Source organism: Nelumbo lutea, chromosome 5 (assembly GCF_056320005.1).
Source record: "Nelumbo lutea isolate HS-2025 chromosome 5, American lotus-T2T, whole genome shotgun sequence".
Taxonomy (NCBI): Eukaryota; Viridiplantae; Streptophyta; class Magnoliopsida; order Proteales; family Nelumbonaceae; genus Nelumbo; species Nelumbo lutea.
In genome coordinates, this window is record NC_142688.1 from 41,706,574 (window position 1) to 41,734,356 (window position 27,783).

The 27,783-nt window shown below is 39.7% G+C and overlaps 1 protein-coding gene across 1 annotated transcript; it reads right to left on the reverse strand.

Moving 5' to 3' along the window:
- Nucleotides 1-725: 725 nt before the first annotated feature.
- LOC148851961 (ARM repeat superfamily protein) lies at nucleotides 726-26,744 on the reverse strand. Its single transcript, XM_088946248.1, has 21 exons — nucleotides 26,079-26,744; nucleotides 25,020-25,152; nucleotides 11,845-11,981; nucleotides 11,685-11,730; nucleotides 6,145-6,357; nucleotides 5,543-6,046; nucleotides 5,325-5,459; nucleotides 5,005-5,220; nucleotides 4,789-4,878; nucleotides 4,442-4,689; nucleotides 4,273-4,361; nucleotides 3,495-3,535; nucleotides 3,149-3,179; nucleotides 2,920-3,042; nucleotides 2,605-2,822; nucleotides 2,402-2,497; nucleotides 2,187-2,299; nucleotides 1,762-1,897; nucleotides 1,550-1,654; nucleotides 1,162-1,439; nucleotides 726-1,075 (listed from the first exon to the last, which is right to left on the reverse strand). Exons 1-20 carry the CDS (start codon nucleotides 26,351-26,353, stop codon nucleotides 1,239-1,241), a joined length of 3,150 nt encoding a protein of 1,049 aa, XP_088802374.1. The 5' UTR covers nucleotides 26,354-26,744; the 3' UTR covers nucleotides 726-1,075; nucleotides 1,162-1,238.
- Between the last annotated feature and the right edge of the window lie 1,039 nt (nucleotides 26,745-27,783).

Genomic DNA, 27,783 nt, shown 5'->3' on the forward strand with positions numbered 1-27,783 from the left:
TCATCGAGAGAGACTCAAACTGTGATAAAATGATTTCAAAAAGGGGAAGGAGTGACCTGGCAGCTGAAGAATGATTTCAGAAGGTTCAAATGGATGTCAAGGAATATGTTTATTCAGGTGGTTTGGGTTGGGAGATCTGCCAACAGTTTGGCTGATAGTTTAGCAAAGCAAGGGGTTCAAAGAACAGATATGTTTTGGGCACATTTGTAATTCTGTCCCGGGTTAGCTTCTATACTGATTTCTTTGCAACTTCTTATTGTATATTAAAGCATCTTAATGAAAATTTTCAGAGTTATTGATAAAAAAAAAAAAAGAGCTTCCCCTTTATCTTAAGTCTACAGGCTTGACCGATCAAAACCCAATAAAAAGAAAAATATTTAATACAGTGGTTGAGCTTGAGCAATAAGCACATGAGGTCCAACTTATCTAATACAATCTGGGTAACCCCCAAAACATGGGAGAGGACAAAAGCCACTCAGGAGTCAAGTCTCCACAGACCCTTCGTAGGATGTAAGCAGCGTAAAATTGTAGTCTCAGCTATGATTCTATGAATGTTTAGATCATTATAGAAATCTATATATAATCTAATTCAAAGTTTAATGCTTGGCGAAGAATATGGGAAAGAGCCACATGTTTCATTACAAATTTTAATAGTTGAGACTAGAGAATACAACAAAGTGCAAAAACTTTTAACCAGATAAAAAAAAATATGCTGAAAATTGCAGTTGATAACAGAATGGTAATGGCTTCAATTAATTGATCATATCATTTCAATGCAAGGAACACATTTTAATATACATTAACGTATGTATATTCACACAAGAATGGGAAAATCCCCTCACAAATCATCTGCAAATTCCTCTCAAAATCAAAAAGACTATGGGCTGCTTAAGCTAAACAAGAAAAAAATGAAATAATGGGGAAAATAAACAGAAGCTCACTGAAAGCAAATAAAAGTTAAAAAATGTTAAATAATTGGAAAAAAGAACGCCATAGACATGGAGAAACTTGAAGAAAAAACAATCTCAACCACACAGGAAAAAAGGAGGCACTTGACAAGAATGGACTGCAAAACCTGTACAAGGACAAAAATAATGGCGGCATTATAATGATGTAACTGGGAAATTATAGTCTTCAGCATATGTAGAAAACAGTTGGTACCTGGGAATGATATTCAAATATTCAATCATTTTCTGGTTCAAAATTCGTAAGTGTAGGAACCGGAGCATTTGGCTTAATCAACTATTTGGTACAAATGCAGCCAAGGCATTAGCATATGCAGGTGAAAGATTGCTCAAGATGGGTTGCAACTGATGGCCATAGAGGGAAATCAGGTGAGAGAAAGCCCTGCCAACTTGACCTTTAACTTCAGGAGTCTCAGCAGGTGATGCCACCACTTGAGCAAAAAGATTAACCAACTCTGGGACTAGAGATAGGATCTGCTTAGATTTCCAGGAAGACAATAAATGTTAAACTATGAAGAACATCTTTTGAGAATTCAGATACAGTAAGGATCAATCTAAATGAAACATCAGAGTATCACTCGTACATGGGGATTAGAAGATAATACAAGATTACAAACACAGCTATATACAGCCATAGACTCCTCTCGATCTTCTTTCAAAGGCAGAACTCTCAGAAAAACAGGGAGAACCTAGTAATTGAAAGGGGGATGGGGAAGAAAAGAAATGCAAGCCCATGAGATTTAGATTTAGAATTAGCGCTGAAACAGAGAAGAAATGAGGTGACCAAAAAAATAACCTGGTTCAAAGTGATAGACTCAGGGTGCACCATGATCATCCTTGCAACCGCACCAGCAGCATTATCTCTTACAGCATCATCTGGTTCGGATTCTCCAAATAATGGGTAAAGTCCATGAAGTATACTTGAATAGTATCTTGTCAACATGAAAGGGAAAAGCTTTGACAAGAAAAACAGAATGGCATATAAAAGCATATATTTATAGCAAAAGGACAGCTTCAATGCCCATGCAAGTATTGACAAGATTTGTTAGTGATAAAGCTTTAAACTGGTTAAAAAACACTAAACCCAAAAGAAAGCAGGAAAACAAAAGATGGTTAGCATGAAATACTCTGACCAAATTGATGAAGGAAATTATAGTTGAAGATTTGACAGCATAACCATCAACTTTTACAGAACAATGATGTTTGTTTCACAAAGGATACTTCAGGGTTGGCTCCCCACCATTTCTACACAATTCACCCACACAAAATGCAGCATTCCTTCTATTAGTTGCCTCTGATGATGCTAATTCTTTTAACACCAAGGGCATTACATTCTGCAACACAACTTAATTACTCAGATGGAGATGCATGTAATCCAGCATGCAAAGAGACATGGGGATGATGGAGGTCAATTTTGTTTTGTATAAAACTCTTACATCAACATAGCCTGCAATTGGAGAGCCCATTTCTTGGGCAACTTCAGCAAGGCAGGCAACAACCATGGTCCGATCTTGTGGTGGGCGTGAAGCTTTCTGTATTCATTAACATAGGTGACAGGTCATGCAATAATGAGATGAAGAGAAGATCAGCTGAAAAATTAAGAAAATAAAAAAAAAAAAAGTTTTCCATGGTAACTCACTGCAAACTTCATCAAGGGTCCAAACAGCTCTGCAAATATGGGTCCAAACTGAGACCCCATGGATTTTGCAAATACAGGAAGGAGATCAGATACCGCATCCATGAGTACTTCATCGTGTTCAGTGTCCTCATCCTCAATGTCACTATCAGACTCTGTATGTTGACAAGCTGAATCTTCCCGAAGTAGTACTAATGTTGCATCAACAAGCCTAGGGAAATCTGAAACCAGATAGTGTAAATACCAACTTAATCAGACTTGCATCAGAAAGCATACTTTATTTAAGAAACAGGCATGGGTAAGGACACTTAGACTGACAAGGCTCAAGAGACATGTATTCATTTTCTTTGATGATATCCACTGTATTCTCACAGGCTTGAGCAACTACTTCCTTATCATCATCTTCAGTCATTGTCTTGATGTAGATATTCATCACAGTATCTACAAGTCATATTGAATTGGATAAACCATACCAGAAAGAGGAATTAAGCCTACCAAAGAACACATTACAAGCTATTCAAGAACCATTTCCTGGTTCTTTTCATACCAAGAACTTCTTTTTCCTTTGTTGACCCTTCCTGCAAGAAAAAGGACAAGAGAAGCTTTTAATAGAAAATCTACCATCTGTGGTATATTTCTTTTTTTTTTTTTTTTGATAACCCCAAATCAATTCCATAACTAGAAGGGATTGTTTCTATGTTCTAATAGAAAAGAAATTCCAATTTCAAAATTTACAGCACAGTCAAGACTATATAGTCAAAGCAAAGCATTCTGTTGGATGGCAAGCTTATGATTAAGAGTACCAAGAACAAATTCCTCTCTCAACCAAAAACAGCCTCTTCTATTTATTTATTTATTTGAGGGGGAAGGCAGTACTGTCAGAGTACACTCACATTGTGACCTTGGAAGACTGCCTGTGCCACTGTTAACATATCTGCATCAAAAACATGATTTTAACAGAAGGTTCTAGTCAGTAGCATAAAAGGAGTGCAGGTAAGGGAGTAAAAGCCATCTTAGCAGATGGCATGGTTATTTATGATTGGAATTTTAGGTGTGTGTCACCAATCCATCAACAAAATCAATGACCAACTCAACAAAAATTCAAGTTATTATGTTTTATTGTTACCTATAAACAAACAGAATCTCATCAATTTCAGTAGTATTTATATCAAAGCTTCCAAACATCATTAGAAAGTTATTAATTGCAGATCACACCAAGAATGGTATCACCAAAAACAAAGGATCCTGAATTGACATAATAGCTTAGGAGAAATGAAATCATACCCATCTGGTTCCTACATGAATATTTGTCTTTATTAATTAACAAAATAACCTAGGTGACCACCACTACAGCTAGTAGTTGCTTCTCTAAGGGCCAATATAAGCTACATTATATTATCAACATGGCATACAACAAAAGCCAAATACCAACAGATAAGGAGTCTGAGAACTGGACCCCTTTGGCCTATCCTACATATCATTAATAGGGCTTCACAGTAAACTGATTTTGGTTATAAGATGGCCAATTCAAGGACATGATTATATCATAACAACTAAGCTCCAAGAAAAACTGCAGCATTTGGCACATCAATGAGTTCAAGAGGAACATCGAAATAATTCACAGTACAGAAATAATATGGAATCAATTGATGGACAGTGATTGCTACTCACGTTTCAAAGAAATAATAGCCTGAAGCCGAACATCCTCATGAAAGTACCCAGAATGCCTCACTAATATCCGTAATGACTCCTCCAAATAACTTAAGACAATTAAAGAAACCCAATGATGATTTATGTAACTTTTTTTTAGTGTAAAAATATGAGATAAGAAAAAGGATACGGAGCATATGAACTCTTTGTATGCAGTGCAAATAAGCCAATGGCCTGAGTTGCTGCCGCCTTTTCATCCAAGACTCCTGTCCTTATACTAATATTGTGCATTCTTGGTTCATTATGAGCATCATCATCAGAAGACACTCCACCAAATCCATTAACATTTTCATCACCATCAGAATCATCAATATCTACTGCAGATCCATCATCTAGATTGCATGAAGAAAATGCAAGGGGAACAACATGCTGAAGGTACTGTAACAAAAAAGACTTTCTATTACATACATTTAACATCACAAGGAAAAGTTCATAAAAATTGGCATTCAAATCTAATTGGACAAAGGATAGGTATACCTGCACAAAACCATCATCTAAAATATCTGCAACATTGCTGAAAAATCCATGAGTGTATTCTCTAAGTTCACTGAATTCCAATCCAAAACCCTGAGAAAATAATTGACATGAATCATCCATCAAGACAATTTTATGCCTGCCTGCTAAGTGAAAGTGTTTTTTGTTTTTTGACAAGTCCAGCCAAGTGAAAGTGTTCTAAAAGAGAATGAGAATTACAGAAATAGCTGCTTCAATAAAAGGAGGTAATATTGGCTCCATCCTAGTTCTTCCAACAGCCATTGCAACGATGCCAACTAGTTCAGTTGCCCTTGCTCGTGAGCGGAGGTCTTCATCATTGGTAAGCACCATGAAGACCTTCATCAACTCAAGAACCCTCTCAGCATATGGAATGAAGGCTTGTTCTGCAGCAGATGCTACAGAACCAATGGCAGACTGCAATATAATTATCAAATGCCAGAACAGCCAAAAGGTCAGCCAAGAAAAATGAAGTCAAATTGGGATTGTTCCCTAAAGCACTAAAGTTGAGCAATTTATACCATGCATGTCTCCTGCAAATTACGAGGACTATTTTCAAGTGCTGCAAGCAATCTCCCCATCAAAGGATCAAGATAAGGAAGTATTTCTTCACCCATGTTTTCACAAAATGCTGCCAATGCATAGTATGATTTTTCCTGGCAAAAGACCAGAGTTAAGGGCATAAATCCATATATAGAGATTCCTTAGCAAGTAACCAAATTATTCTTCCTATCTTTACCTTTACTTCATCAGAAGCATCTTCAACGGCATTTAAAATGCATGGAAGAACACTTTCATAGTGAGATATAATTTCAGGCTGCAGGTGCTCTGCAAATTGACCTAATGCAAATGATGCAGCCCCTCTTACCATTTGTTCTTGATCCTTCAAAGCTCCAAGGGTAATATGAAGCATAGGTTCCAATTTATCTATCATTAACTCAAAACATCCTTCTGATACAACGCCTAAGGCTGTCACTGAAGCTTCTCGATACTTTGGATTAATGCTTTGAATGCTTAATGAAGCAAATTCAAAAACAGGAGGAAAAACATGCTTTGGAAGATTTACAGCCATTGTGTCAAGAACTTCCGCAGCAGCTCTATCAGCTGCAAGATCATCATCCTCGTCTCCCTGACTTGTTTCTGCAAGTAAAGGGCATATAACTTGTAGAATGGGTATAACCAGCTTATGCTTTTTCAGGGAATTGTACTTATATTTTGCGAGCCATGAGATTATCTGAATAGCCTGGTACATTCAAAACGGAGGAAACAGTTGAGGAATCTAAATGATGGGAAAAGTTAGAGAATGACAAATGACACTGATTTTTGAGAATCTCATCTAACCTGATGCCGTGTATTTGGTTCCAAATTTTGACTGGAGCAAACCTCAAGAGAAAAGTGAACTATTGATTTTACAGATTCCCCAAGAAGAGGTGCAGGAGACTCAATGAGCTCATCAAAAATCTCAAAAGCAATTGTAGCTACATCCTCCTCGCCATTGGCAAGGCATTGCCGTGATACATTCAAAATGCTAGGAATGAATTCTCGAAATTTAACCTATATATGAATTGCAGAAACAGATGGTAAGATATAAAAAACAAGATTGTTTTTGTTGCTGCAGGAAATCATGTAGAGAAAAGAAATTTTTATTGATAAAAACAGAAGATTTACAGTAATCAAAATAACTGTTCACTGTGCAAGCAGAAATAGAACAAGTACACTTCAATAAAGCAGAAGCAATTTCCCCACCACACTACCAAGATTCATTTTCTACAAATTACAACCTGTTCCAGGGCCCCGATGCAGAACATCCCCCCCCACTATCTCTTGCTAAAGAATCTGCTAGCATTTTTGCACTTCTAGGGACCCATCTGAACGAGGCATTCTGGGAGGAACATAGTGAAACAGCCAGTCTTTCCAAAGCGTTAAATTCTCAATGTATTTGTTCTTTTTTTTTTTATCAGCAACTTAAAGAGATGTATTAGAAATTAAAAAGAGGATAGTATAACAAGAAGTTGTTAGAGATAACACTAAATACAGCAGAGAGTCCCACTACCCAACTAACATTGAACCCAATGTCCATTCACGCCTAGTTTAGCTAAGCCATCCACCAAACCATTAGCAGACCTCCTCACCATCTTAACTGGATTTGCATATGTCTTGACAGCAGCTTGAACCACCTGAGATCATTTCTGAATTGACATAATACCCCTTCTCTTTTTTTCAGCCAGCCAATGACTATTTTAGAATCTCCTACTATTAATCTTGCAATCCCCATTTCCTTGGCTTTTTGCACCCCAAAAATAGCCGCCAAGAGCTCAGCTCTCACTGAATGACCATTCCCAATAGGCCCCGAAAACAAGTCACAAATGATCCCACTCCCATCCCTAATTACTCCAATTCCAGAGGGACCTGGATTAGCAAAACTACTTCCATCGAAGTCAAGTTTCATCCAGCCTTCACTTGGGGGAAGACCAAACCTCCAAGACCTTTTGATTCTTGAGCTACAGTTTCGGAAAAAGTCCACTGAAAAATCAGAAAAAAGCTTCAGAGTCCTCACCCAATGTATTTGCTCTTGACCTTTCACCAGCAAATAACCAATTGACAGTCTCCCTCCACTATTATGTTCCTTAAATGCTGTTGGTGCAGCCAAGGTTCAAAATATTGATACACCCAATACGCCGGTAGATGCGCATCAGAGTGTATCAATAGCTGTTTTTTATTTTTTTCAGTCTTTTTTTTCAAATCTGGTTCAGAGGGGCCAGTTTAAGGTCCTCCACCCCCTGAACCAGTCAAGAGCCCGAAATACCCCCTGTAGGGGCATATCGGAAATCCCCCAATACGGCCCAATACATATCGATATTTTGAAACTTGGGTGCAGCAGCTTTAAACCCTGAATTAGAGCCAACAATTCGGCTCTCAGAGGCTTCCCTTGTCCCACTGGGCCTGAAAAACTCAGCATAGCATTGCCTTCATGATCTCTAACAACACCCCTACATCTGATGGCCCCAGATTTCTGATACAGAAATCATCAAAATTGAACTTGACCCTCCCACATTCTGGTGGACTCCAACCCAGCATCCTAGCCTGTTTACTTCTTTGCAAGCCCGCTACTGTTTGCTAATCCCTAATCAAATCAATAAAACTATAAAAAGCACTTCTTGAAATTCTGACGTCACTGAAACCCAATGCACCACTCTTATCTTTGGGAGTTCTATCAGCTTCTCCACCTGTTTATACTTTTCTTCAAACAGCCTTACATTTCTCTTACACCACAACTCCCAAATAATCCCTCACATGAGATGACTTTTTTTTTTTTTGCCTTCAAGTACATGGACCCAAACAATCTGTTTTGAATAAGTCCAACACTTCAGCAGGTGCCTCCCAAGCTCTACCTATCAAAGAGGAGTTCGGATCTCATACCAACAAAACACGTGCCAACCCCCTACCAACATGATCTAACACCGCACATCTCATTTATGGTGGGTCCCAGTCTCATGGTGACATGTGCAGCGTTAGATGAAGTTGGTAGGGGGTTGGAACCTGTTTTGTTGGTAGGAGATCCCAATTCATCAAAGAGAGGAAATGATGCCATAGCTGTTATGCAAATTGGCAAGACATTAACAAATTGTTTGTAAACTGACCCACTCTTCAGGCACAAGACACACACATAAGGGGAAGATATCAACCTTTTAACTTCCTCTGGAGTTTCTCACAGGAATTAATGATTTGATTAGCAGCTTCCCAACAGAAAACCTTGACTTTTGGGGGTACTGGGCTATATCATACCTCTTTTACAGGAAAGAAGCTTTCATCAAAAGATGGGAGAAAAGTTTTAAGAAAGAATGCACAAGAAATGAAGAAAATATGCCCTTGACATTGAGTGTTCAAATTCTCTCATCATTCCCTGGAAAAGAAAGGTTGAGCTCTTTAAGGGGGTAAGCAAAGGAATCAACTTACTAGCTTCCTGATCCCTCAAAGGTCTTCTCAGTCCCAGAACCCAGCCTAACCCATTACTCCCCAAAGTTACCATTTCAGTAATTGGCTTGTTTTTGGAATTGGACAGGTTGTAAATTATAGGAAAAGATTGACACAAGGGATAGTCTCCTCACCAAATGTCCTCCCAAAACTTCACCCTTTGTCCAGTGATCGCATCATATCTGATGTGTTACAAAAAATTGTGAAGTTAAAATATCTGATGCATTACATACATGGTAGAGTATAAGGCCGGATAAAGCAGCAGACGTCTTATCTTGCAAACAAGAGCTCTCCATTCTAACAGTCTCAAAACCACAGTACCCACTACTGGACATTCTTAAGCAAGAAGCCCAACATTGTCACATCCATGGACCAAAAAAAAATGCCATAGACTCCTTCCCTATGATCGTGTGCACTACATACTTTTGCTTCCAAAGATAATAGTTACTTCCTTTCAAATACTCCAAAAGATTACAAATGAAGCCAAGTTTTGTAGCATCTACTGGTGGAACTTTTAACAGGACACGCATGAATAAGTGAAGATACATTTTTCCCAAAACAACTCATTGTCACCATGAAATTATACAAAATGCTCCAAAGCTTCCAAGGATCATCTACAATGAATTATAATGGGAGTGGGAGAGAAAATCTTTCAAAAATACACAAGGAGCATAAATTCTTATGTCTCCACTGAGATATAAACAGATCGACTTCCCTTTTTTTATCAACAAGTTCTGTCCATTTGAAAAGGAGAATAATTGGAAACCAGTATCATATCCAACACTATGGAAAGTATGAATCTTTCCACCAATAAGATTAAGAGAGGGTTTCAGTGAAAATACAGATCCCACACCTTTTGTCCGCCCATCTAAAAGATTTCTTTGTCTTTAATAGCAAACCAACATGGCAACAACTCCACAAGATCATCCTTTCCCTGTTATTGATATGCCACCCTTAAATGGGGACACCAGGCCACTTCACCAAACACCACTTTAGACCAGTTCCAGACAGCCAAATCCCTAGTTACAGTCATGTCATGCAATAAAAGGGAATGCTTCACACAAGCACCAACCACCAGAAAGTATGTTCTCCCAGAAATATACCCACTTACCCACCCCTGCCTAATCTGTCTTTGGTAATCAATCCTGTAAATGCTTCAAAATACTTTATCAAAACTCAACAACCAAACAGTTCTAATGCAAGGAAACCAACTGTTGTTCTGTACACACACACTTTTGAGAAGATATAAGTGTATGTAAAGCTGAAAGTCGGCTTTTTTAATAATGAAGTTATTAAAAAATCTTCTCATTTACCCTGAAAATCAGGTTAAATATGTCATTAATCATCTGATGATTTAATTTATAGCTTGATAGTTTACGATTAACATGTAATCACATAAAAATATATGTGTAGTTATAATGTATCATGTAAACACACTATACATTATAACCAACCCTTGGCAGTTTGATAACAAATCAGAAGAAAAATATCATCAGTTTAAGCATTGAACAATGGAACTGAACTGTAGATTTGCAGTAGAATGATCTCAGTTTATGATTAGTGGATTAGATCTTAATTGCAAATTTGTATTGTGATTAGTCACAGACAAAATTTTCTTTCCTCTTCATGGGACTTTAGTTTCATCATCATACTTCTATATTATTTCATGGATCTAGAGAAGCATTCATCCTCATTGATGTAATCATCAAAACTTTAAACCTACTCTCCTGAACCAATCACCTTAATTCAGCATGAGACCCCTTATTCGAGCTATGCGAAACCATATCTATAGCAGTGTTTTAAAAGTGCAAGGCACAAAAAAAGCACAAGGGCCAATTTGTGCCTAAGGCGCAAGACAAGGCACGCGCCTTTTTGAAGCAAGGCGCGAAAATACAAAAACAATGCTAAAAATAAAAAAAAAGTCAGAAAATTCAAAAAAATGCCAAAAATTTTTAACAAAATGCAAAAAAATAAAAAAAATATTAAACATGATGTTAATAAAAAAATATAAACTTAAATTTTAAAATAAATGTTTTAATAAATCTATTATCTAAATTCTAAAATTAAAATATATAAACATAACATGTAAAGCATATTCAAATGAAAATTTAAAAATAAATGCAAACATATAACGCATTTTCAAGCATGTAAAACCCACAATCTCTGTTTTTTCCTCAATTGCATTACTTCAAGTAGCTAATGTGATGTAAAACATGTTGCATTCTTGATTCTATGAGTCGCCTTTGTAGCACGCCCCTCAAAGCAAGCCCAAACAAGTCCATGTTTCTCACATAAACAATAACGATTTTATAACTTTAATTGCCTTTTAAGAAGATATTTTGTTGGAATGAATGAATGAACAACATTAGCAAATAGGGGGTTCTCGAAGCTTCGGTGAGCATTGAAAGGGGTGTGCCTAGGACCTGGGTGAGGCGCATACCCTAAAATGCGCCTCGTCTGTGCGCCTAAGCATGCCTTTTAAATCACTTATCTATAGGATCTTCCGGTCAAAGAAAGTACTCTAATCAACCCATGGTCTATCAATTCATTTAACACTGAACTATCCAATAGATGCATCTTAATGTTTGGCCCATTTCACTTGGAAAAAATGCTTTAGCATTTAACCATATGTAAAATTAAGATTAGGTTAACATGACAGACATGAAGAAAATCCAGTCACAAACCAGAAGTTAAGGAACACAGAGCAATAAAATTAAGTACACAAGCAGAACCAAAAAAACCACCTTAAGATTATATATGAAAATAAGATCATCCTACCATTGTGCAAAAGTAAACACAAGGAAATAAGGACCCAAGAAGCTTTAACAAAAAAAGACATTGTGAAAGCTCCTAGCAAAAGTAGACACAAGGAAAGCAATAGCAGTGCAACAAAATTGAAAGTTTACCACTTCAGCCCCATCATGGGTGAACTCTAGAAAAGAACCAACTGCCCTGAGAACAAGAAAAGAAATTTGAGAAAGCCCAATACCCACTAAACAATGATAGACACAATATTCTTAAACAAAAAAAAAAAAAAAATCATGCTTAAGAAAAGAATAAGATTACTTGAGTGCAGCAACTCTGACACGGGTACTGGTCTCATCCTGAAGGCACTTGAGCAGCAGAGATTGGAGATCTGCAAAATATGGTTGAAATGTACTGCCAATTGTTTCAGTTAAGGAGCTGAAAAGGATCAATGCCACCTTATATCACCAAAAAGCAAGACATCTGTTAGGTCACTCACATTTTAAAAGAAAACCACAGAAATTATTAAAAAAATACTTGCAAAGGTACCTAAATGTAGACACTAAACATAGATAATGAAATATTTTTTTGTAATAAAATGATATTGGTAGAATGGTAAAATCTTGGTCTGACAAGCATGAAATATTGGTTCAAGCTTGAGAATAGCCATTTTGTGCTAAAAACGCTGGAGGTTAAACATGTATCCAGTCCATCCTCCCAATACCCAGACAGTTATAACCAGAATTAGGCGATAGGCTTCTACAAATGATGCAACTATCATCCTTAATGAGGTTAAGGATCAAACAGAATTGTTGTTTTTTTCCATTTGGAAAAATATAAAACCAATAACGTTATTTTGTAAAATTCCATTGTTACAAATTAGCCCCTCAAAAATGAAAAAGCAACCTTATATATGTATATTCAATACTTGACAATGCATCAATTGACATTAGTTGTTGATATGCTATGCTGCAGGTATTGGTTGCATATTCATTCCCCATTTTGCTAGCCTAAAGGAGAGCTCAATGAACAAACAAAAAAAATTAAAGAACTTTATTTGAGTTCTTAAATAAATGAATTCTTTAAAAAAAAAAATCAAATAGCCTTATTTCCCCTACTTCACCGAAACCAAGATTGACATTAAAAGCACCAGCTAGGAATCAATGAAGTTAACTTGGGAATGTTTGTATGTGCTTTGTGATTTTTTTTTTTTTTTGAAAAAGGTAAGGTAAATTTATTAATAGAAATCAGAACCATACAAAGGCCTCCCAGAAGGGAGCAAAGACTGAGAGCAGCCTCTCAGTTTACATTACAATTCAAATATACTAATAGAACTTAACTGAGACCCCAAGACCCTAGGCTGTATGCCTTTTACACCTGCAGTCCAGGATACAAGCTTTCACACTGCACCAGACACAAGACAGTCTGCCTCCTTTTTCTTATTCTGAAAGATTCTTCTGTTTCTCTCTGCCCATATGGAACTGATAACAGCTGCAGGGATAGCCCACCACACAATTCTAGCCAGCTTAGAAAGGCCTAACAAATCCCAACTCCTCAGCAGATCTGAAAACTGATTGGCATGACCCAGGAAATACCCTCCAATGAGAGAAAATGGTTCCAAATTCCAGCCGCAAAAGGACAATGGATAAAGAGATGATTGTTGTCCTCCTCTGCATGCCCATGCAGCTCGCACATCATGTTCTGAATCAGAATTCCTCTTTTTTGTCAAATTTTGTTTAGTTAGATTTTTGTCCAATACCACCACCCACAGCAGTGCATTCACTTTGAGAGGAGGAATCTGAGTCCAGATTCTAGTAGCAGGAAAGTTATCCAGACCTTCACTAGGGCAGAACTTGACTAGAGAGCAAGTCCAACAGGTTCACCACTTGTTCCACTTCCCAATCTTGGAAAGGTCTTCTGAACTTAGGGCTCATACAATACTATTCCCCATCAGCTCACAACAATTTGTCACCATAACACCCGGGTTCTCTACAAATTGAAACAAGTGAGGGAACAGCTCTTCAAGGTACCCATTGTTATACCAATTGTCTTTCCAAAATTTCAAGCGAAGACCTGAGCCCAACTTAAGGGACAAACCAATTTGAACCAAAGGGTAGATTTCCATAATTTTCTTCCAAAGAGAGCAACCCAAGGAAGGGTCAAGGTTGTTGTCCAATCCCTCCATCTGTTTTATACTTGTCTGCCATTAAAGACCTCCACCAGCTAGTTCTTTCTCTAGCAAATCTCCAAATCCATTTACACATAAGAGTTTTGTTAAAAGTCTTAAGATTTCTCACCGCTAAGCCACCTCTTTCTTTCGGGGTACACACCTGTTTCCAACTAAGTGTATTTTCTTTTCCTCCTCTCAGCCCTTCCAAAGGAAATTTCTTTGTAGCCTTTCTATTTTGATTGCCACTTTGGTAGGGATAGGGAAAAAAGAGAGGAAATAGGAGGGGAGGTTAGACAGAAAACTCTTTAGAAGAGTGATTCAACTCCTTAGCTTTTTGGACTCCTTCCATAACTACAAAGATCTCAGCTCTAAGGGAGTTACCCACTCCAATTGGGCCTGAGAACATGGCAGTTGGCAGAAATGACCCCATTCTCATCCCTAAAAACACCCCCAATCCTCGATTGTCACGGATTTCCCCTACTACACCCATCAAAGTTTAATTTCAAGAATCCAACAGGTGGAGGGGTCCAAGACACACTCATCACTAACTTGGTTTGTATGCAATTTGCAATTTCACCCCACTTCCTCAACATGTCATCCACTGTGTAATCTGTGAATAGCTCCAAAGATTTCAGCCACTGTACAGCCATAATACATATGATAGCCCTCAGATCTGCTGCTCCTCTCTCAGATTCTGAGAATATCCTAGAATTTCTTTCTTCCCAAAGTGTCCAACATACTGCAGCCCTTAGTCCTCTCCACATAGTCCTTCCCCTTTTTATCCACCACTTGAAAAAAGGAGAAAAAAGGCCCTACCAGTCTGATGGAGGATTCCAACTACATCCAAATAGGGAGAAAGCCCAATCCCAATTTGACCTCGCAAGATGGCAAGACACCAGTAGGTGAAAACCAGTCTCCCCATCCGCTTTACAAAGAACACACCAATGAGGTGACAAGCAAGTATTGGGTCTCTTCTTTTGGAGTAGATCACTAGTATTGACCTCATCAACAGGGAAAGGGGGGAAAGTAGGACTGGTGGACTGACTTAAGACTTTGAAGAAGGAAGCACAAGAAAAGATGCCATTGGGGGTAGCTGTCCAAATTCTAGAATCTGCCCTAGTGGGGTTTAAGACAACGTTATCAAGAAGTGCAGTAAGACTCGAAATACTGTCGAAGTCTGAGTCCCTCAAATCCCTTCTTAGACCCAAGTTCCACCCAACCCCAAAAGTGGAAGAGGATGGGGTGGTGAAAGATGAGATTGGCTCATTTTTCAAATCAGATAGAGCATACAAAGAAGGAAACTGATCCTTTAGAAGGGCACTCCCCACCCAAGTTTGTTCCCAAAATTTTATGGAGTTACCGGAATTCAAATCATACCTGATATTAGGGGAGAATACTGGTAGGTCATGAATGTCTTTCTAAGGAGAATTGCTTGTGATCATAGCTCTGATTCTAGCGTCACATCCATTGTGCTCCAACCCATGTATACTTGCCACTATTCTAGCCCATAGCTTCTCCTTCTCCATAGGGAACCTCTACAACCACTTTCCCAAAAGAGCCATATTCTTTCTCCTAATATTCCCAAACCCCAAACCACCACAAGTCTTACTCCTACACACTATCTCCCAGCTAACTCTATAATCCCTCTTCTCCTCTCCTGGCTCCCACAGGAAATCTCTCATAAGCTTCTCTAATCTATTAGAAACCTTCACTAGGATTTTAAACACCAACAAGAAAAAGATGGGTAAGTTAGCAAGTGTGGCCTTAATTAGTGTAATTCTCCCACCAAGAGAGAGGTAGTTCTTTTTCTAGGATACCAGTCTTTTTTCAAACCTTTCCACCACTAGGATCCAAAAGCTCTCTCTCATAGGATTATCACCTAATGGCAACCCTAAGTGGTTCAATGGCCACCCCGAGACTTCACACCCCAGCACTTCAGCACTCTCCCTAATCTCTCCCTCCTCCATATTCACCCCCCCTACACAGCTTTTCCAAGGTTAACCTTTTTTTTTTATGAATGATATTAAATTTATTAATTCATAACCTAATTTAGAGTGAGTTCATACAACACCCCAGGGAGAGGTGCGAGCTACAGCCCCTCCTTGAATCTTATAAGTAAACTAGGAAAGAAAAGCAAGAATCACAACTGAGCCCAAAACAATTCTTCCCTATTTACCCCTTGCTTAGCTAACACATCTGACAAAGTATTTGTTGATCTCCCCACCCACTGTACAGTGACCAACATATTCCTTGTCAACCAACTAAATTTCTTCATTACATTCTTGTAACACCACATAGCCTCTTCAGGATTTTCCCAAGGTTAACCTTCAAGTTGGACATTTGCTCAAACAATTGTATCACCGACTTCAAGTTCCTGATAAAGCTCACATTACCGCCTTCACAAAACAGAATTGTGTCATCAACAAACTGTGAGTGAGGGGGGTTTCCACCCTCCTAACTCTCTAGCCTCTAATGAGCCCCCTAGAATCTACTCTATGAATCAGTTTCCCCAGTACCTCCGCAATTAGAATGAACAAGAAAGAAGAGAGTGGGTCTCCTTGTCTTATACCCCTACTGGCTAGAAAGAAATCTACCACTATCCCATTCACTAGCACTAAATAATGACAATTCCGGACACAACCCATGACCCACTTACACCATCTAGCCCCAAACCCAAATTTAGTCAAAATTTTCTTCAAGAAATCCCAGTCCACCAAGTCATAAGCCTTTTCCAAGTCCAACTTACAGACCACTCCCTTTTTCTTATCCCTCTTAAAGTTTTCTGTACTCTCATTAGCAATTAAAATCTGATCAGTAATTTGTCTTCCACTCACAAAAGTTTCTTGATAATGTGCAATGATATCTGACAATACCTCCTTTAACCTCAAAGACAACACTTTTGCAATGACCTTATACAAGCTATTTACCAAGCTAATTGGCCTAAAATCCTTCGGGTGGAATGCATCTTTCTTTTTTGGAATTAAGACTATAAATGTAGAGTTCACACCCGGATTGACAATTCCTCTCCTGAAAAACTCCTCAAACACTTGCAAAAGGACATCTTTCAAAATATCCCAACAATCCTAATAAAAAACCATTGTGATCCCGTCCGGTCCTGGAGCTTTTGTTCTATCCATAAAAACATAGCCTCCTTGATCTCTTCCAAATAAAAGCTTCTTTCCAACCTTTTCCTGTTCTCCACCCCTACATCTGGCCAATCCAATCCTTTTACCCACACCCTTCTACTCACAGGCCTTCTTAGAATGGATTTGAAGTGCTCCACATAAGCCCCGATTATCTCCTCTTGTTGTATTAAATCAACTCCATCTACTACCAATTTGGAGATAAAGTTCTTCCTTCTCCTGCCATCTGCCAAAGAGTGGAAATACCTAGTGCTTCTGTCTCCCTCTTGCAACCATTTACATGGAGATTTTTGCCTCCAGCTAATTTCCTCCTTGTGCAGGCAGTCCTCTAACCGTCTTTTCAAACCTCTCCTATCTTCCTCTCCAAATTCTCCCCTTTCTTCTTTAGAGTCATGGCTTTCAAATTGATCCATCAGAGTTCCCTTTCTTTCTTCTATCCTCCCAAACACCACAAAATTCCATTCCTTGATTTTTGCTTTCAAGAATTGTAGTTTCTTATGGAATCTCATCCCCTCCCATTCCACCATTGGGTTACACTCATACCACAACTCCCTCACTTTGTTAGTAAACCCTAGATGAAGTAACCACATATTTTCAAATCTAAAGGGGGTAGGACCTCCACACCTTCTTTCCTCCCTTACATAACACTATGGACCAATGATCCAAGGTCACCCTTGGGAGAGCTCTAGAAGCCAAGGTTCCCCAATGTTCTTCCCAATCGAAAGAGAACAGGAATCTATCCAGCTTAGAGCAAATGGGTCTAGATTAGAGATTTGACCATGTAAATGTCTTATGGGCTAGGGGAATCTCTTTAAGCTCAAAGGCATCCACAAAACTATTAAACTTCCTCGTGCTTTTTGTCACCCTCTGATTAACCTTATTGGATTCCTCCAAGAAGGAATCCGATCACATTGAAATCCCCACCCATGCACCAGGGTCCATCCCACAACCCTCTAACATCAGCCAATTCCTCCCACAACTCATTTCTCTATCTGTAGTCATTTGGTCCGTATACATTTGTGAGCACCCACATATAATCATCCTCTTGCTGCTTAAACTTCATGGAAATCGAGTACTTTCCAATCAACTCCTCCAAACCTTCAACCACATCCCTCTTCCACATTGTTATAATCCCCCCAGAAGCATCCCACGAGGGAGCAGCCACCCAGCTAATCCCCCTAGATTTTCATACACTCCTTGCCCATTTGTTATTAAACTCCATTCTCTTAGACTCTTGCAACAGCACAATGTCTGGGTCATACCTCCTTATTACCTCTTTTATTGTTGCTCTCTTCCTTGCACTCCCAACTCCCCTCATACCCCTCACATTCCAACTAAGAATCTTCATTCCGCTTCTTTTTTAAACCCCTTGCCACCTACCCACTACTTTCCCCCTCTCCTTCTATCTCCTTTTACCCCGAGCTTCTTGTCACTTACCCTTTCTTCCTCTCCTCTGGTTCCACCTCTCTTCTTTCCTCTCCATCCATCCTCCCTCTCCTGTTACCTCCCTCCTTCCCTGTTCTCTACCCGTAATCCTCTCCATCTCTACCCTCCTTCCCTTCCCTCCTCTCCACTGACCCCTCCCCTCTTCCTTCCTCTCCTTCCCCCCTCCTCCAGATCAACTTTCCCTCCACTTCCTTAAACACTCTTTCAATGATTTTCCACACTTTTCACTCATATACCTTCCTTCCCGTACCTTCCCACTTTCCTTCCTTCCCCTCTACCCCTCCTCAGAGAGCCCACCAACTAGTTCGGCTGCATATTCATTGGCTACAAGACATGGAACAGGAACAGAATCTGGAACCAAAGACACAGGAGACACATCAGTACCACAAACCGAATTCACTTGGTTACTTGGTACTGATGGACATGCTAGAAAAGGATTGTTCCCAACCTTCCTCTCTTGTTCCAGAGGTTGGTAAGCGTCTATCTCCCTGAGTTGGTTGGAAAGTACTTTTGTCCTTTGGTCACCCTAGTGATCTTTCCACTCTACCCCTGGTTCACCCCTAGATGGTGTGTTCCTGCTCTGCTTCCAGTTCTCCCAGTTTGCCCCTTCTGTTATTCCTTGCACACTCTGTAGTCTTGGGAATGAGTTAAGCCGATTACAATCTTCACCCTGAAATAAGCTTCCAATATTCCACCCATCCATGTCAAACCAACTTAAATCCATTACCACTTCAAACCAACTTATCCCACCCGTCTACTCTTGGCCCAATTAACCTTTAAACCTGTTACCACTTCAAACCAACCTAACACCCCAAGCATGATTTCCAGTTGACCTAGATCTACATCAATAAAACACAATGTGTCATCTGCAAACTGGAGTAACTGCACTTTTTCCCCACCTGGAACTGATTCAAACCCTTTCCATAAGCCTTCTTCGCTAACTCAATGAACAAAGAGAGACAACAACTCCATTATACAAATGAACAACAGAGAGGAAAGGGGGTCCCCTTGTTTGAGACCTCTAGTGCTTTTAAAGAAGTCAGCCGACTCACCATTGACTAGCTCTACAAATTTGGGGGAAGAAACACAGACTTTAATCCAGTTCCTCCATTTCTGACCAAAATTCATCTTTTCTAGTACCAAATCCAAACACTTCCAATTAGCATGGTCGTAGGCTTTTTCCAGATCTAGCTTACAAATCAGCCTTGATTTACCTTCCCTTCTCCTTGAGTCTATGAATTCATTTGCCACCAGGACACTGTCTAACATCTGTCATCCCGGCACAAATGCAAATTGATTCTTTGCAATCACAAAATTCAGGACTGGTTTCATTCTTTTTGCAAGAACCTTAGCCAGAATTTTATAGAAGCTATTTAATAAACTGATGGGCCTGAAGTCTTTAATGTTGGTTGCCCCTTCCACTTTAGGTATTAAGGAGATGAACGTGGAACTTAGACTTCTTTGTAGAGCTGCATTTTGATGGAAGTCTCGAAACACTTTTTTTTTATCAATAAATCTTCAAACACTTTCATTAAATCCTCTTTCACCACCTCCCAACACTTCTTATAGAAAAGGCTTGTAAGACCATCCGGTCCTGGAGATTTATCTACTTCCATATTGTTGATCACATGCCATATTTCAGCCTCAGTAAAGGGGGGCTTCCAATTCTCTTTGTTGAGAATCAGAAATCTTCCTAAACTCCAGATCTGTAAGAAAAGGTCTTCTAGTCCAAACTTCCTGGAATAACGCTGCAAAGTATTTGGTGGCAATGAATTTCATTTCAGCCCCATCCTCTCTCACTAACTCCTCAAACTCCAGCCTCACAAGCTGCTTATATCTAATTCTTGCATTTGCCATTTTATGAAAAAAGTTGGAGTTCCTGTCCCCCTCCTTAAGCCATCTGACCTTGGCCCTTTGCCTCCACTTAATTTCATCTCTAACAGATAGCCTGCCAATGGACACCTTTGCATCCACTCTTCTCTTTCTATCTTCCTCAATTAGAGGACCAGATTCCTCAACTGTATCCAGCTCCTTAATCACTTCAAGGCATCTCTTTTTCTCTGATTCTGATGTCCCACGGTACTCTCGTCTGCAAGACTTCAGGGTTTCCTTGACTATGATTTTCTTAGCAAATTTGAATGAACTCGTACCTTCTAGCTGCAATTCAGTCCATTTAGAGCTCAACAAGGGAATCAGCCCCTCTTCAAACCACATATTTTCCATTTTGAAGGGGGGTTTTTTCGAACTTTGCATTCCACACACCAACTAGATAGGAGGAGCATGATCCGAAATAGGTCTTCGGAGGGCCACTTGCTTTATGAGGCTAAATGCATCTTCCCAATCCAAAGATATGAGAAATCTATCTAACTTGACCAATGTCGTGGTTTCTTGGCTATTAGTCCAAGTATATTGAGCCCCCAACAAAGGGAGATCAATCAGATCAAAACCATCCACAAAGTCAGCAAATCTTCTCATGTCCCTTGTCTGCCTATTTCCACCCTTTCTTTCCTCCAAGAATCTAACCACATTAAAGTCCCCTCCCCCCTATTACCCATGGGATAGAGTGCACCCCTCTTGCTTCAGCCAGGTCTTCCCACAACCTATCCCTCTCTGCACTAATTGTGGGCCCATAAACATTAGTGAATTGCCCTTGAAAGCCTCCCTTAAACTCCAAGATTACTGTTACCGTAAAAGCCCACGCACGAGATGAGACAAGCTTACACTTTGATCTGTCCCATATCATTAGGATACCCCTTGCACTTCCTCTCGCCAATTTACTCACCCACCTTACATGGCCATCCCCCCAAAAACTTCTGATTATTTCTGCTTCCACTGCATCCAATTTGGTTTCTTGGAAGAACACCACATCCGATTTCCATCTTTTAAGTAGATCATAGATCACCACCCTTCTCCTACCTGACCCTAACCCCCTCACATTCCACGAAAGAATTTTTAAATCCATAAAACAAATTAGAGAAACCCCCACCCTTTCAATGACCTTTCTTCTCCCCTCCCCCTCTTATAGATCCCTCTCCCTTTCCCGCTTTGTCATTTAATCCCCACGCCAACCTCATCATTTCCCTACTTTTTTTCACTCCATTTCCAACTTTTTTTGCATTCAGCTTGCCCTTCTCCTCTAGTCATCGCCTTTCAATCTTTTCTAAGTACTTCACTGTTTCTTCCTCTATACTCTCAATAGACACCCCCAAGAATTTATCCAGCCCCAAAATCTTGGAATTACCCACGCCGAAGTAATTTCTGCCCCTTTACCCTTATCTCCCTCTTTCCCAACCCCTCCCTTTCCGCCCTCAAATTTTTCCTCCACACCCCCATTCCTGTCTCTTTCCATAGTCCCCCCCTCCCCACTTCCAAGGAACATACATAGTAATCACCAGCTTGAGGACTGAAAAACATCAGAGAAGCTTGGGCTTCCTGACCACGTATCATTGCCAATGGTGTTATTTCCGCCAACTCCACCTCAGGCACCTAGATATTCGCCAAGATTATAGCACCATCTTCTTCAATACCATGCAACACCGGAGGAGTCATCATCGACCTATCTTGTCCATCTGGATGTGGCATCTGCATTTGTCTTCTCTGTGTCAACTAATCCCTTCCCACTAAGCGTTGAAGACGGCTTCTGCTAATTTCAAGTGGTGGGGGAGGATGCATTTGGAGTCAATTCGGGCCGGACAGAGCTGAAGCACCATCCCCGATCTGGGTTTTCTGGGCCAGGCTCAAATTCAGGTTACTCCCTAGCTATCCCTCCACTCTCTCCAACCATTCCCAGCTCCCCTCCAATTGTCATCTTTTTTTACTGCAATGATTCCCCAACTAGCAATAGGTTCAACTCCTGAAGGCATTCCATCAGAGTCTCTTTGACCCAATTTTTTGAAAGTCCCGCCCAGCTTTGTTCTTCCTTTGTATTTTGAATTTTATTCTGATATTCTACAGAGATCTCCATCCGACGATTGTCCCAAGCGGGATCAAATTCCGGATCCACCCTTTCAGCCTAACCGGACTAAAACAGAGTCGTCTGAGATTCCGGCCCTGAAATCATCTCTCTCCCCTTCCGTCTTCTCCTTTTCCAACGATACCCTCCCTCCGCAGCTTTCCTCTTCATTTTCCACTAGAACCAGAGTTCTACTTGCCGACGAATCTTTCCTCTCTTCCTGTAGCCCCCAACCCCTCTCACCCTCACCAATCTCCCTCTGTTCTCCCCCCCCCCCTCTCTTCTAGTCACCCTCGGACCCCTCTCCGTCCAATTCCACACCATGAAAGATAGATCTCCTATCACAATCTCCACCTTCTTCGGGATCACTCCCCCTGCCTTCACCTTCATTCTAACCCATTCACAGGTCTTAATTTCTTCCAAAGAATCGTCCATCCGAAGGAAGCCCCCATAGATATTTCCAATACCTTCTATAACACTCAGACACCACAGGGGTAGCGGTAGCCCGAAACCTTTATCCAAAGTTCTTTCAGCTCACTGAAAGACCCCAACTTCTCCAGATTGTAGTTTAACATCGTTTTCTCCTACCACTCCAATGCAAATCTATTGTCCCCATGCACAAGGACCGTTCTGAATAACCCATTCCGCCTCTTCTTTAGACGAGAAGATGAACAGAAACAGATCTTCAACAAGTTTTTTCACCCTCACCCCGCCCACCTTACTCCAACACCCTGTCGCCCAAGCCTCCAATTCATCTAATCTACCGAACACTTCCTATCAAAATAGCCCACTAGACATCCTTGCAGGAAGACCCTTCTCGCCCTTACCCCCACCTCCGCTGTTTCTAACCACACCCTCTCTCCATTCGACCTTTGAATAGTTTCTCCAAAGCTTGGCCAGACACCCGCCATTGCCACTTTCTTGTATGAAAATTTCCTTCTGAAACCGACACCCCTTCTCCCTGCGTTTAACCACATCTCCGCTCTGCACCTACTTCCCCTACCTTTCCCAAACTGCACCCTTTCCATCTATAAGCAGCTCTTCAATCCCCAACACTCACCAGTCTTCAGCAAGAAAAACATCAATTTCCAATGAGAAAAGAGAGAACGCTGCCGCTGTTCAACAAAGAAGGCAATGAATAGTGACGGTGAACAGTGACCTTCCAGAGATTCAAAGAAACAGAGCTTTGTATTCCAACGAGAGAAGAGAGAAACGCTGCCGCTGTTAATTGAAGAATGCGATGAACAGTGACCTTCCAGAGATTCAAAGAAACGGAGAGCTTTGTATTCCAACGAGAGAAGAGAGAAACGCCACTGCTGTTAAATGAAGAAGGTGATGAACAGTGACGGTGAACAGTGACCTCTCGCCTTCGTGAGTTTGAGTTTTCAGAACCTCGCCGGAGATGAGAGAAGAGAGAACACCGCGCTGTTCAATGAAGAGGACGATGAACAGTGACGGTGAACAGTGACATCTCGCCTTCGTCAAAACCCTGGTAAGAAGGTTGACTTGCATTTGATAGAACCAACTTAAAAGAGTTGCATTACATCAAAAATCCATGTGATAGAGATATATTTATCTTGTTTTAAATTGTTGGATTCTGATTCTCAGGGATAAGATTGGGATGGATCCATATTTGATCCAATTATAAATGGATCAAATCTGGAATTCCAGATTGACTTAATCAGAATGGATATCAGATTTGAACTAGGACAAACAGATAAAAGACCACTCCTTTATGAAGACTCAGCAAGTTCCTTGGTCATATCCTTGCTCCCCTCCTCTAAATCTTCACCATTGACCATATAACTTCCCCCAAATCTCAAACCCTGTATCAATCTCTCTAAGCTCCTCAACCATCAACTAGATCAGTCTCGCACTTATCTCCTCTGTTCTTTCTGGTGACAACCTCCAACCTACTTCAGCACTGTGAAATATGTTGTTGTCTCACAATGAAGGATAATGTGACATCCATTCATATTTCATCTGGTAAACTAACTAATATAAGAAATAGACAACCAAGATAACAAAAAATAAACGAATAAAGAAAGCACAAATGTTTTAAAAGGTAGGTCAGGCTTAAAGAAAGCAACCTGAGGTTCAGGCCTAAAGTATAAAGAACATGCATCACATCTGGAGGAGACTTAAGCCAAGAATATGTGTTTTATACATTAATTGAGGTAGGGTTCTCATCCCAAGCATGAGTTAAAAGTCCAATACTAAGACTTCTACCCATATATTTTGAATTGCATATAGGGCTTTCAACACCCACTTAAGGTTTTGATTGGCACTAAGAACTTTCTAATAGCATGTAAGGATTTGTTACAAAGTTCTTTCTATCGTGTAGTCATTGTTTATATTATAACTAATTCATTGACACATTCTTATATAACAAAATAGTTTTTTTTTCTTTTCTTTCATAGTTCTACACCTTTCCCATTGGAATTTATGCTTCTCTTGAAATGATGAGATCTCAAGTCTCAAGCATGTAAATGACATCTTAGTTTAGTTGGTCGTACAGCATCCCTTGTTACAAGGTCAAGGAGGCATGAGCTCAAACCCACAGATCCAAGATAGGCAGGATGTCTGTGTTGTGCGAGAGAGCAAAAGCCACTAACCAGGTCTAGTGTCTAGAACCTTGCCCCTGTAAAGGCCAAAGTCACATTAGAACATCCAAATAGGCTTAAGCATCATGCCTCATGCATCAAAATATCATAGTGCCTCACTTCAGATCTCTCTGCTTTTAAAGATTGGAAAAGCAAACATCTTTTAACAGCAGTATACTCACTTCTCTATGGTCTTCTTGTGCACTCTGACTGCATTGGAACAAAAAGGGCAGCAAATCAGGCCATTCACCTGCTGGGATAGCATACTTAGCAATGATGCTCACAACATTTGCACTAGCTCGCCTTACAAGTGGGCTGAGAAAAGGGGAAAAAAAAATTATGCCAATTCAGCAAATACTCAACTGTCACATGCCGCAAGACAATAATTCTTCAAATTTACTCAATAAAAATAATAATGAACCAAATTAGATGGGATAAGAAAGTGATGATGATAACAGTAATCTTCTCAGGAAGATACTTTTTATAATAATTCACTCAAGAAAATTTAACAATCCCACCAAATAAGCACAGAGCATAGAAACAATATTAGGCTGTTTTTAGTAGGAGTGCAAACACTGAACTGAAGTAAATTTGCACTTCAGTTCAGTTTTACAGGCATTTGGTAAGAATAGTTTTTGTAATGAAAATAACAGCAAATTTGTTTTCTTTCCGACATGTTTCTTCCAAATGAGAGCAAAGTTTGTAAAAGTGCAAGTTCCGGTCTTGGAATTCGTGCCCATACCTATCACAACCAAATATATTTGGTAAGAATACAAAATTTATCAATGAAAAACCATTGGACATTCATGTCATTCAATACAACAGTCCTGTTCAAAAATTGACTGATTCTTTACAAGCCAACATTTATAGATCCACCCACGATACAGTAACAGACTACTAGAAAGACAAAATATTAAATCTTGACAAACTACAGATCAAAGTTCCGCGTGCCTTTTATAACTGTGACATTATACAATATCAACATCTGTGTCAGAAAGAATCTACGTTACCATGACAAGTGAAGCTAGTAAGCTTATCATGTGTCGACGAGTAAGCAAAATAAGAATTACTCATACAGCTGAATCTATCAATCAAGACAAATACGGCATAACAACAATTAACCCTTAACACTTTTACGCGAATTAATAGGCCAAAGATAAAAATAGTAATGTATTCCGCATTGAGTAAAGAAGCAATTGGCTTGAATCAATCAGCAATCAATGGACAGACAGGAGAGATACCTATGCTCAAGGGTGATGCTTTCAATGAGCGAAGACTTAACTAGTTGTCTGAGCTGAGGAGAGAGCTTGGCCCAGTGTCCAGTGATCTTCTTGCGGAGGAGGACAGCAGAGAGCTGCCTGACATTGGGAGTTTTGGCCGTTCGGAGGTGGTGAACAAGCGCCGGTATCACTTGAGGGTCCTTCGCCAGTCGCTTTATCTGGTCCTCAGCCTGTCTTCGGGCATCGTTGTCTGGCATCAAGAACTGAATCAGAAGCAATTCCAGTGATTGTGCCATTTTTTTGGTTTGCCTCTCTCTCTCTCTCTCTCTCTCTGAATCTTAAGACTTAAATCTTAACCAGAGACAAAAGAAGAAACCGAAGAAGAGCAAAACCCTAAACCCAATGCAAGGGTTTTTGCCTGCCTTTTGATTTGAGCGACGGCGATACCGACAGCTTTTGGTCGTTTTACACAGGACCAGGATTACAAGTGCGTGTTGTCCTTTTCAAGGGCGGATTGCAGAAGTTCTGCTGTTCTCTTTGCTGGAATTTACACCAGCAGCCACAATGTTTGAAGGGAGTCAATCAAGAGTAGGTAGCCCAAGAATATTAGAATGGACCCATTTTGAGTTTGGCCCAGCCCAATCTCACCTTCTGTATGTACTGTGTGGTATGCATTAATGTATATGTAGGTAACTAGGTATACAAATTTTATTTATATTGTATTAACACCTTTACATTGTATTCAAGTTTATATGAAAATCCATCAAATCTTTCTAAAATGTATTATAATATGGATTACATAATCGATTTGGGTTTTATTCAGGTAAAACCAAACTCGGTCCAATTACAATTGGACCTTAAAATGTAGCTTCAGAATCAACCCTTTAAATGATCTGAACTCAATATGCAGATTTAGAGCCCATTGCATGTAGGGTTATCAATAGATTGGGCAGATCCAAGAGAATAGGGCTGCAAGTTGGGTTGCCAGTGAAGAATTTCAAGTACATCGGGCTCAAGTTAGAGTTAGGGTTCAGACCACTAAAAATTTAAACCCAAATCAATCCAAGTGGCATCCCTGCAACAAAATCGGCCCAAACCGACCCAATTATATAGGGTTCATGTCTGCATTATTTGTCTCAGTTATAAAATGATAAGGATATGTTTTGATTGATCCAAAGACATATAATTATGTCTATATACATTGACATATTACAAAGATACCTCACCTCAGTGTAGGCAACCGAAAATGCATGGAGTTGAGCAAAACTCAAATTCACTATCATTGTAGGCTTGGAAACACAGGAAACATTCACAACCGAAAACTTTTAGCCAAGAGAGATTAGGTATGGTTTGAAAAAGCATTTCCCATGGTGATCTGTAACCTAGAACAAGTGTAGAAAACCGATTTAGGAAATAAACAACAGTATCAAAAGCATCCCACCAAAAATGTTTGAGAACAAAAGCATGGGTTAACAATGTCAAGCCCATATCAACAATAGTTCTGTGACGTCGTTCAACAGTGTCGTTTTGTTCTGATGTATATAGACTGTAGACAGGAGAGTTGGTGCATCACACCATTTGTGGTTAAAAACTCTTGAACTGATCTCCACCATCAGTTTACAGGCCTTAATGGGAGTGTTTAGAAATTTCTCAAACATGGTTTTAAAATTAATGAAGGCCTATAATACATCAGACTTAGCATGTAAAGGATAAATTCAAGTAAATT

What these genes read in the sequence shown, in the direction of transcription:
- LOC148851961 (XM_088946248.1), bottom strand. Translation starts at nt 26,353, where the DNA reads ATGGCACAATCACTGGAATTGCTTCTGATTCAGTTCTTGATGCCAGAC. An exon ending in CACAAGAAGACCATAGAGAA is followed by an intron (nt 11,982 to 25,019) that starts GTGAGTATACTG and finishes TGGTGATATAAG; the next exon opens with GTGGCATTGATCCTTTTCAG. An exon ending in ACAAAGAGTTCATATGCTCC is followed by an intron (nt 4,362 to 4,441) that starts GTATCCTTTTTC and finishes AATTGTCTTAAG; the next exon opens with TTATTTGGAGGAGTCATTAC.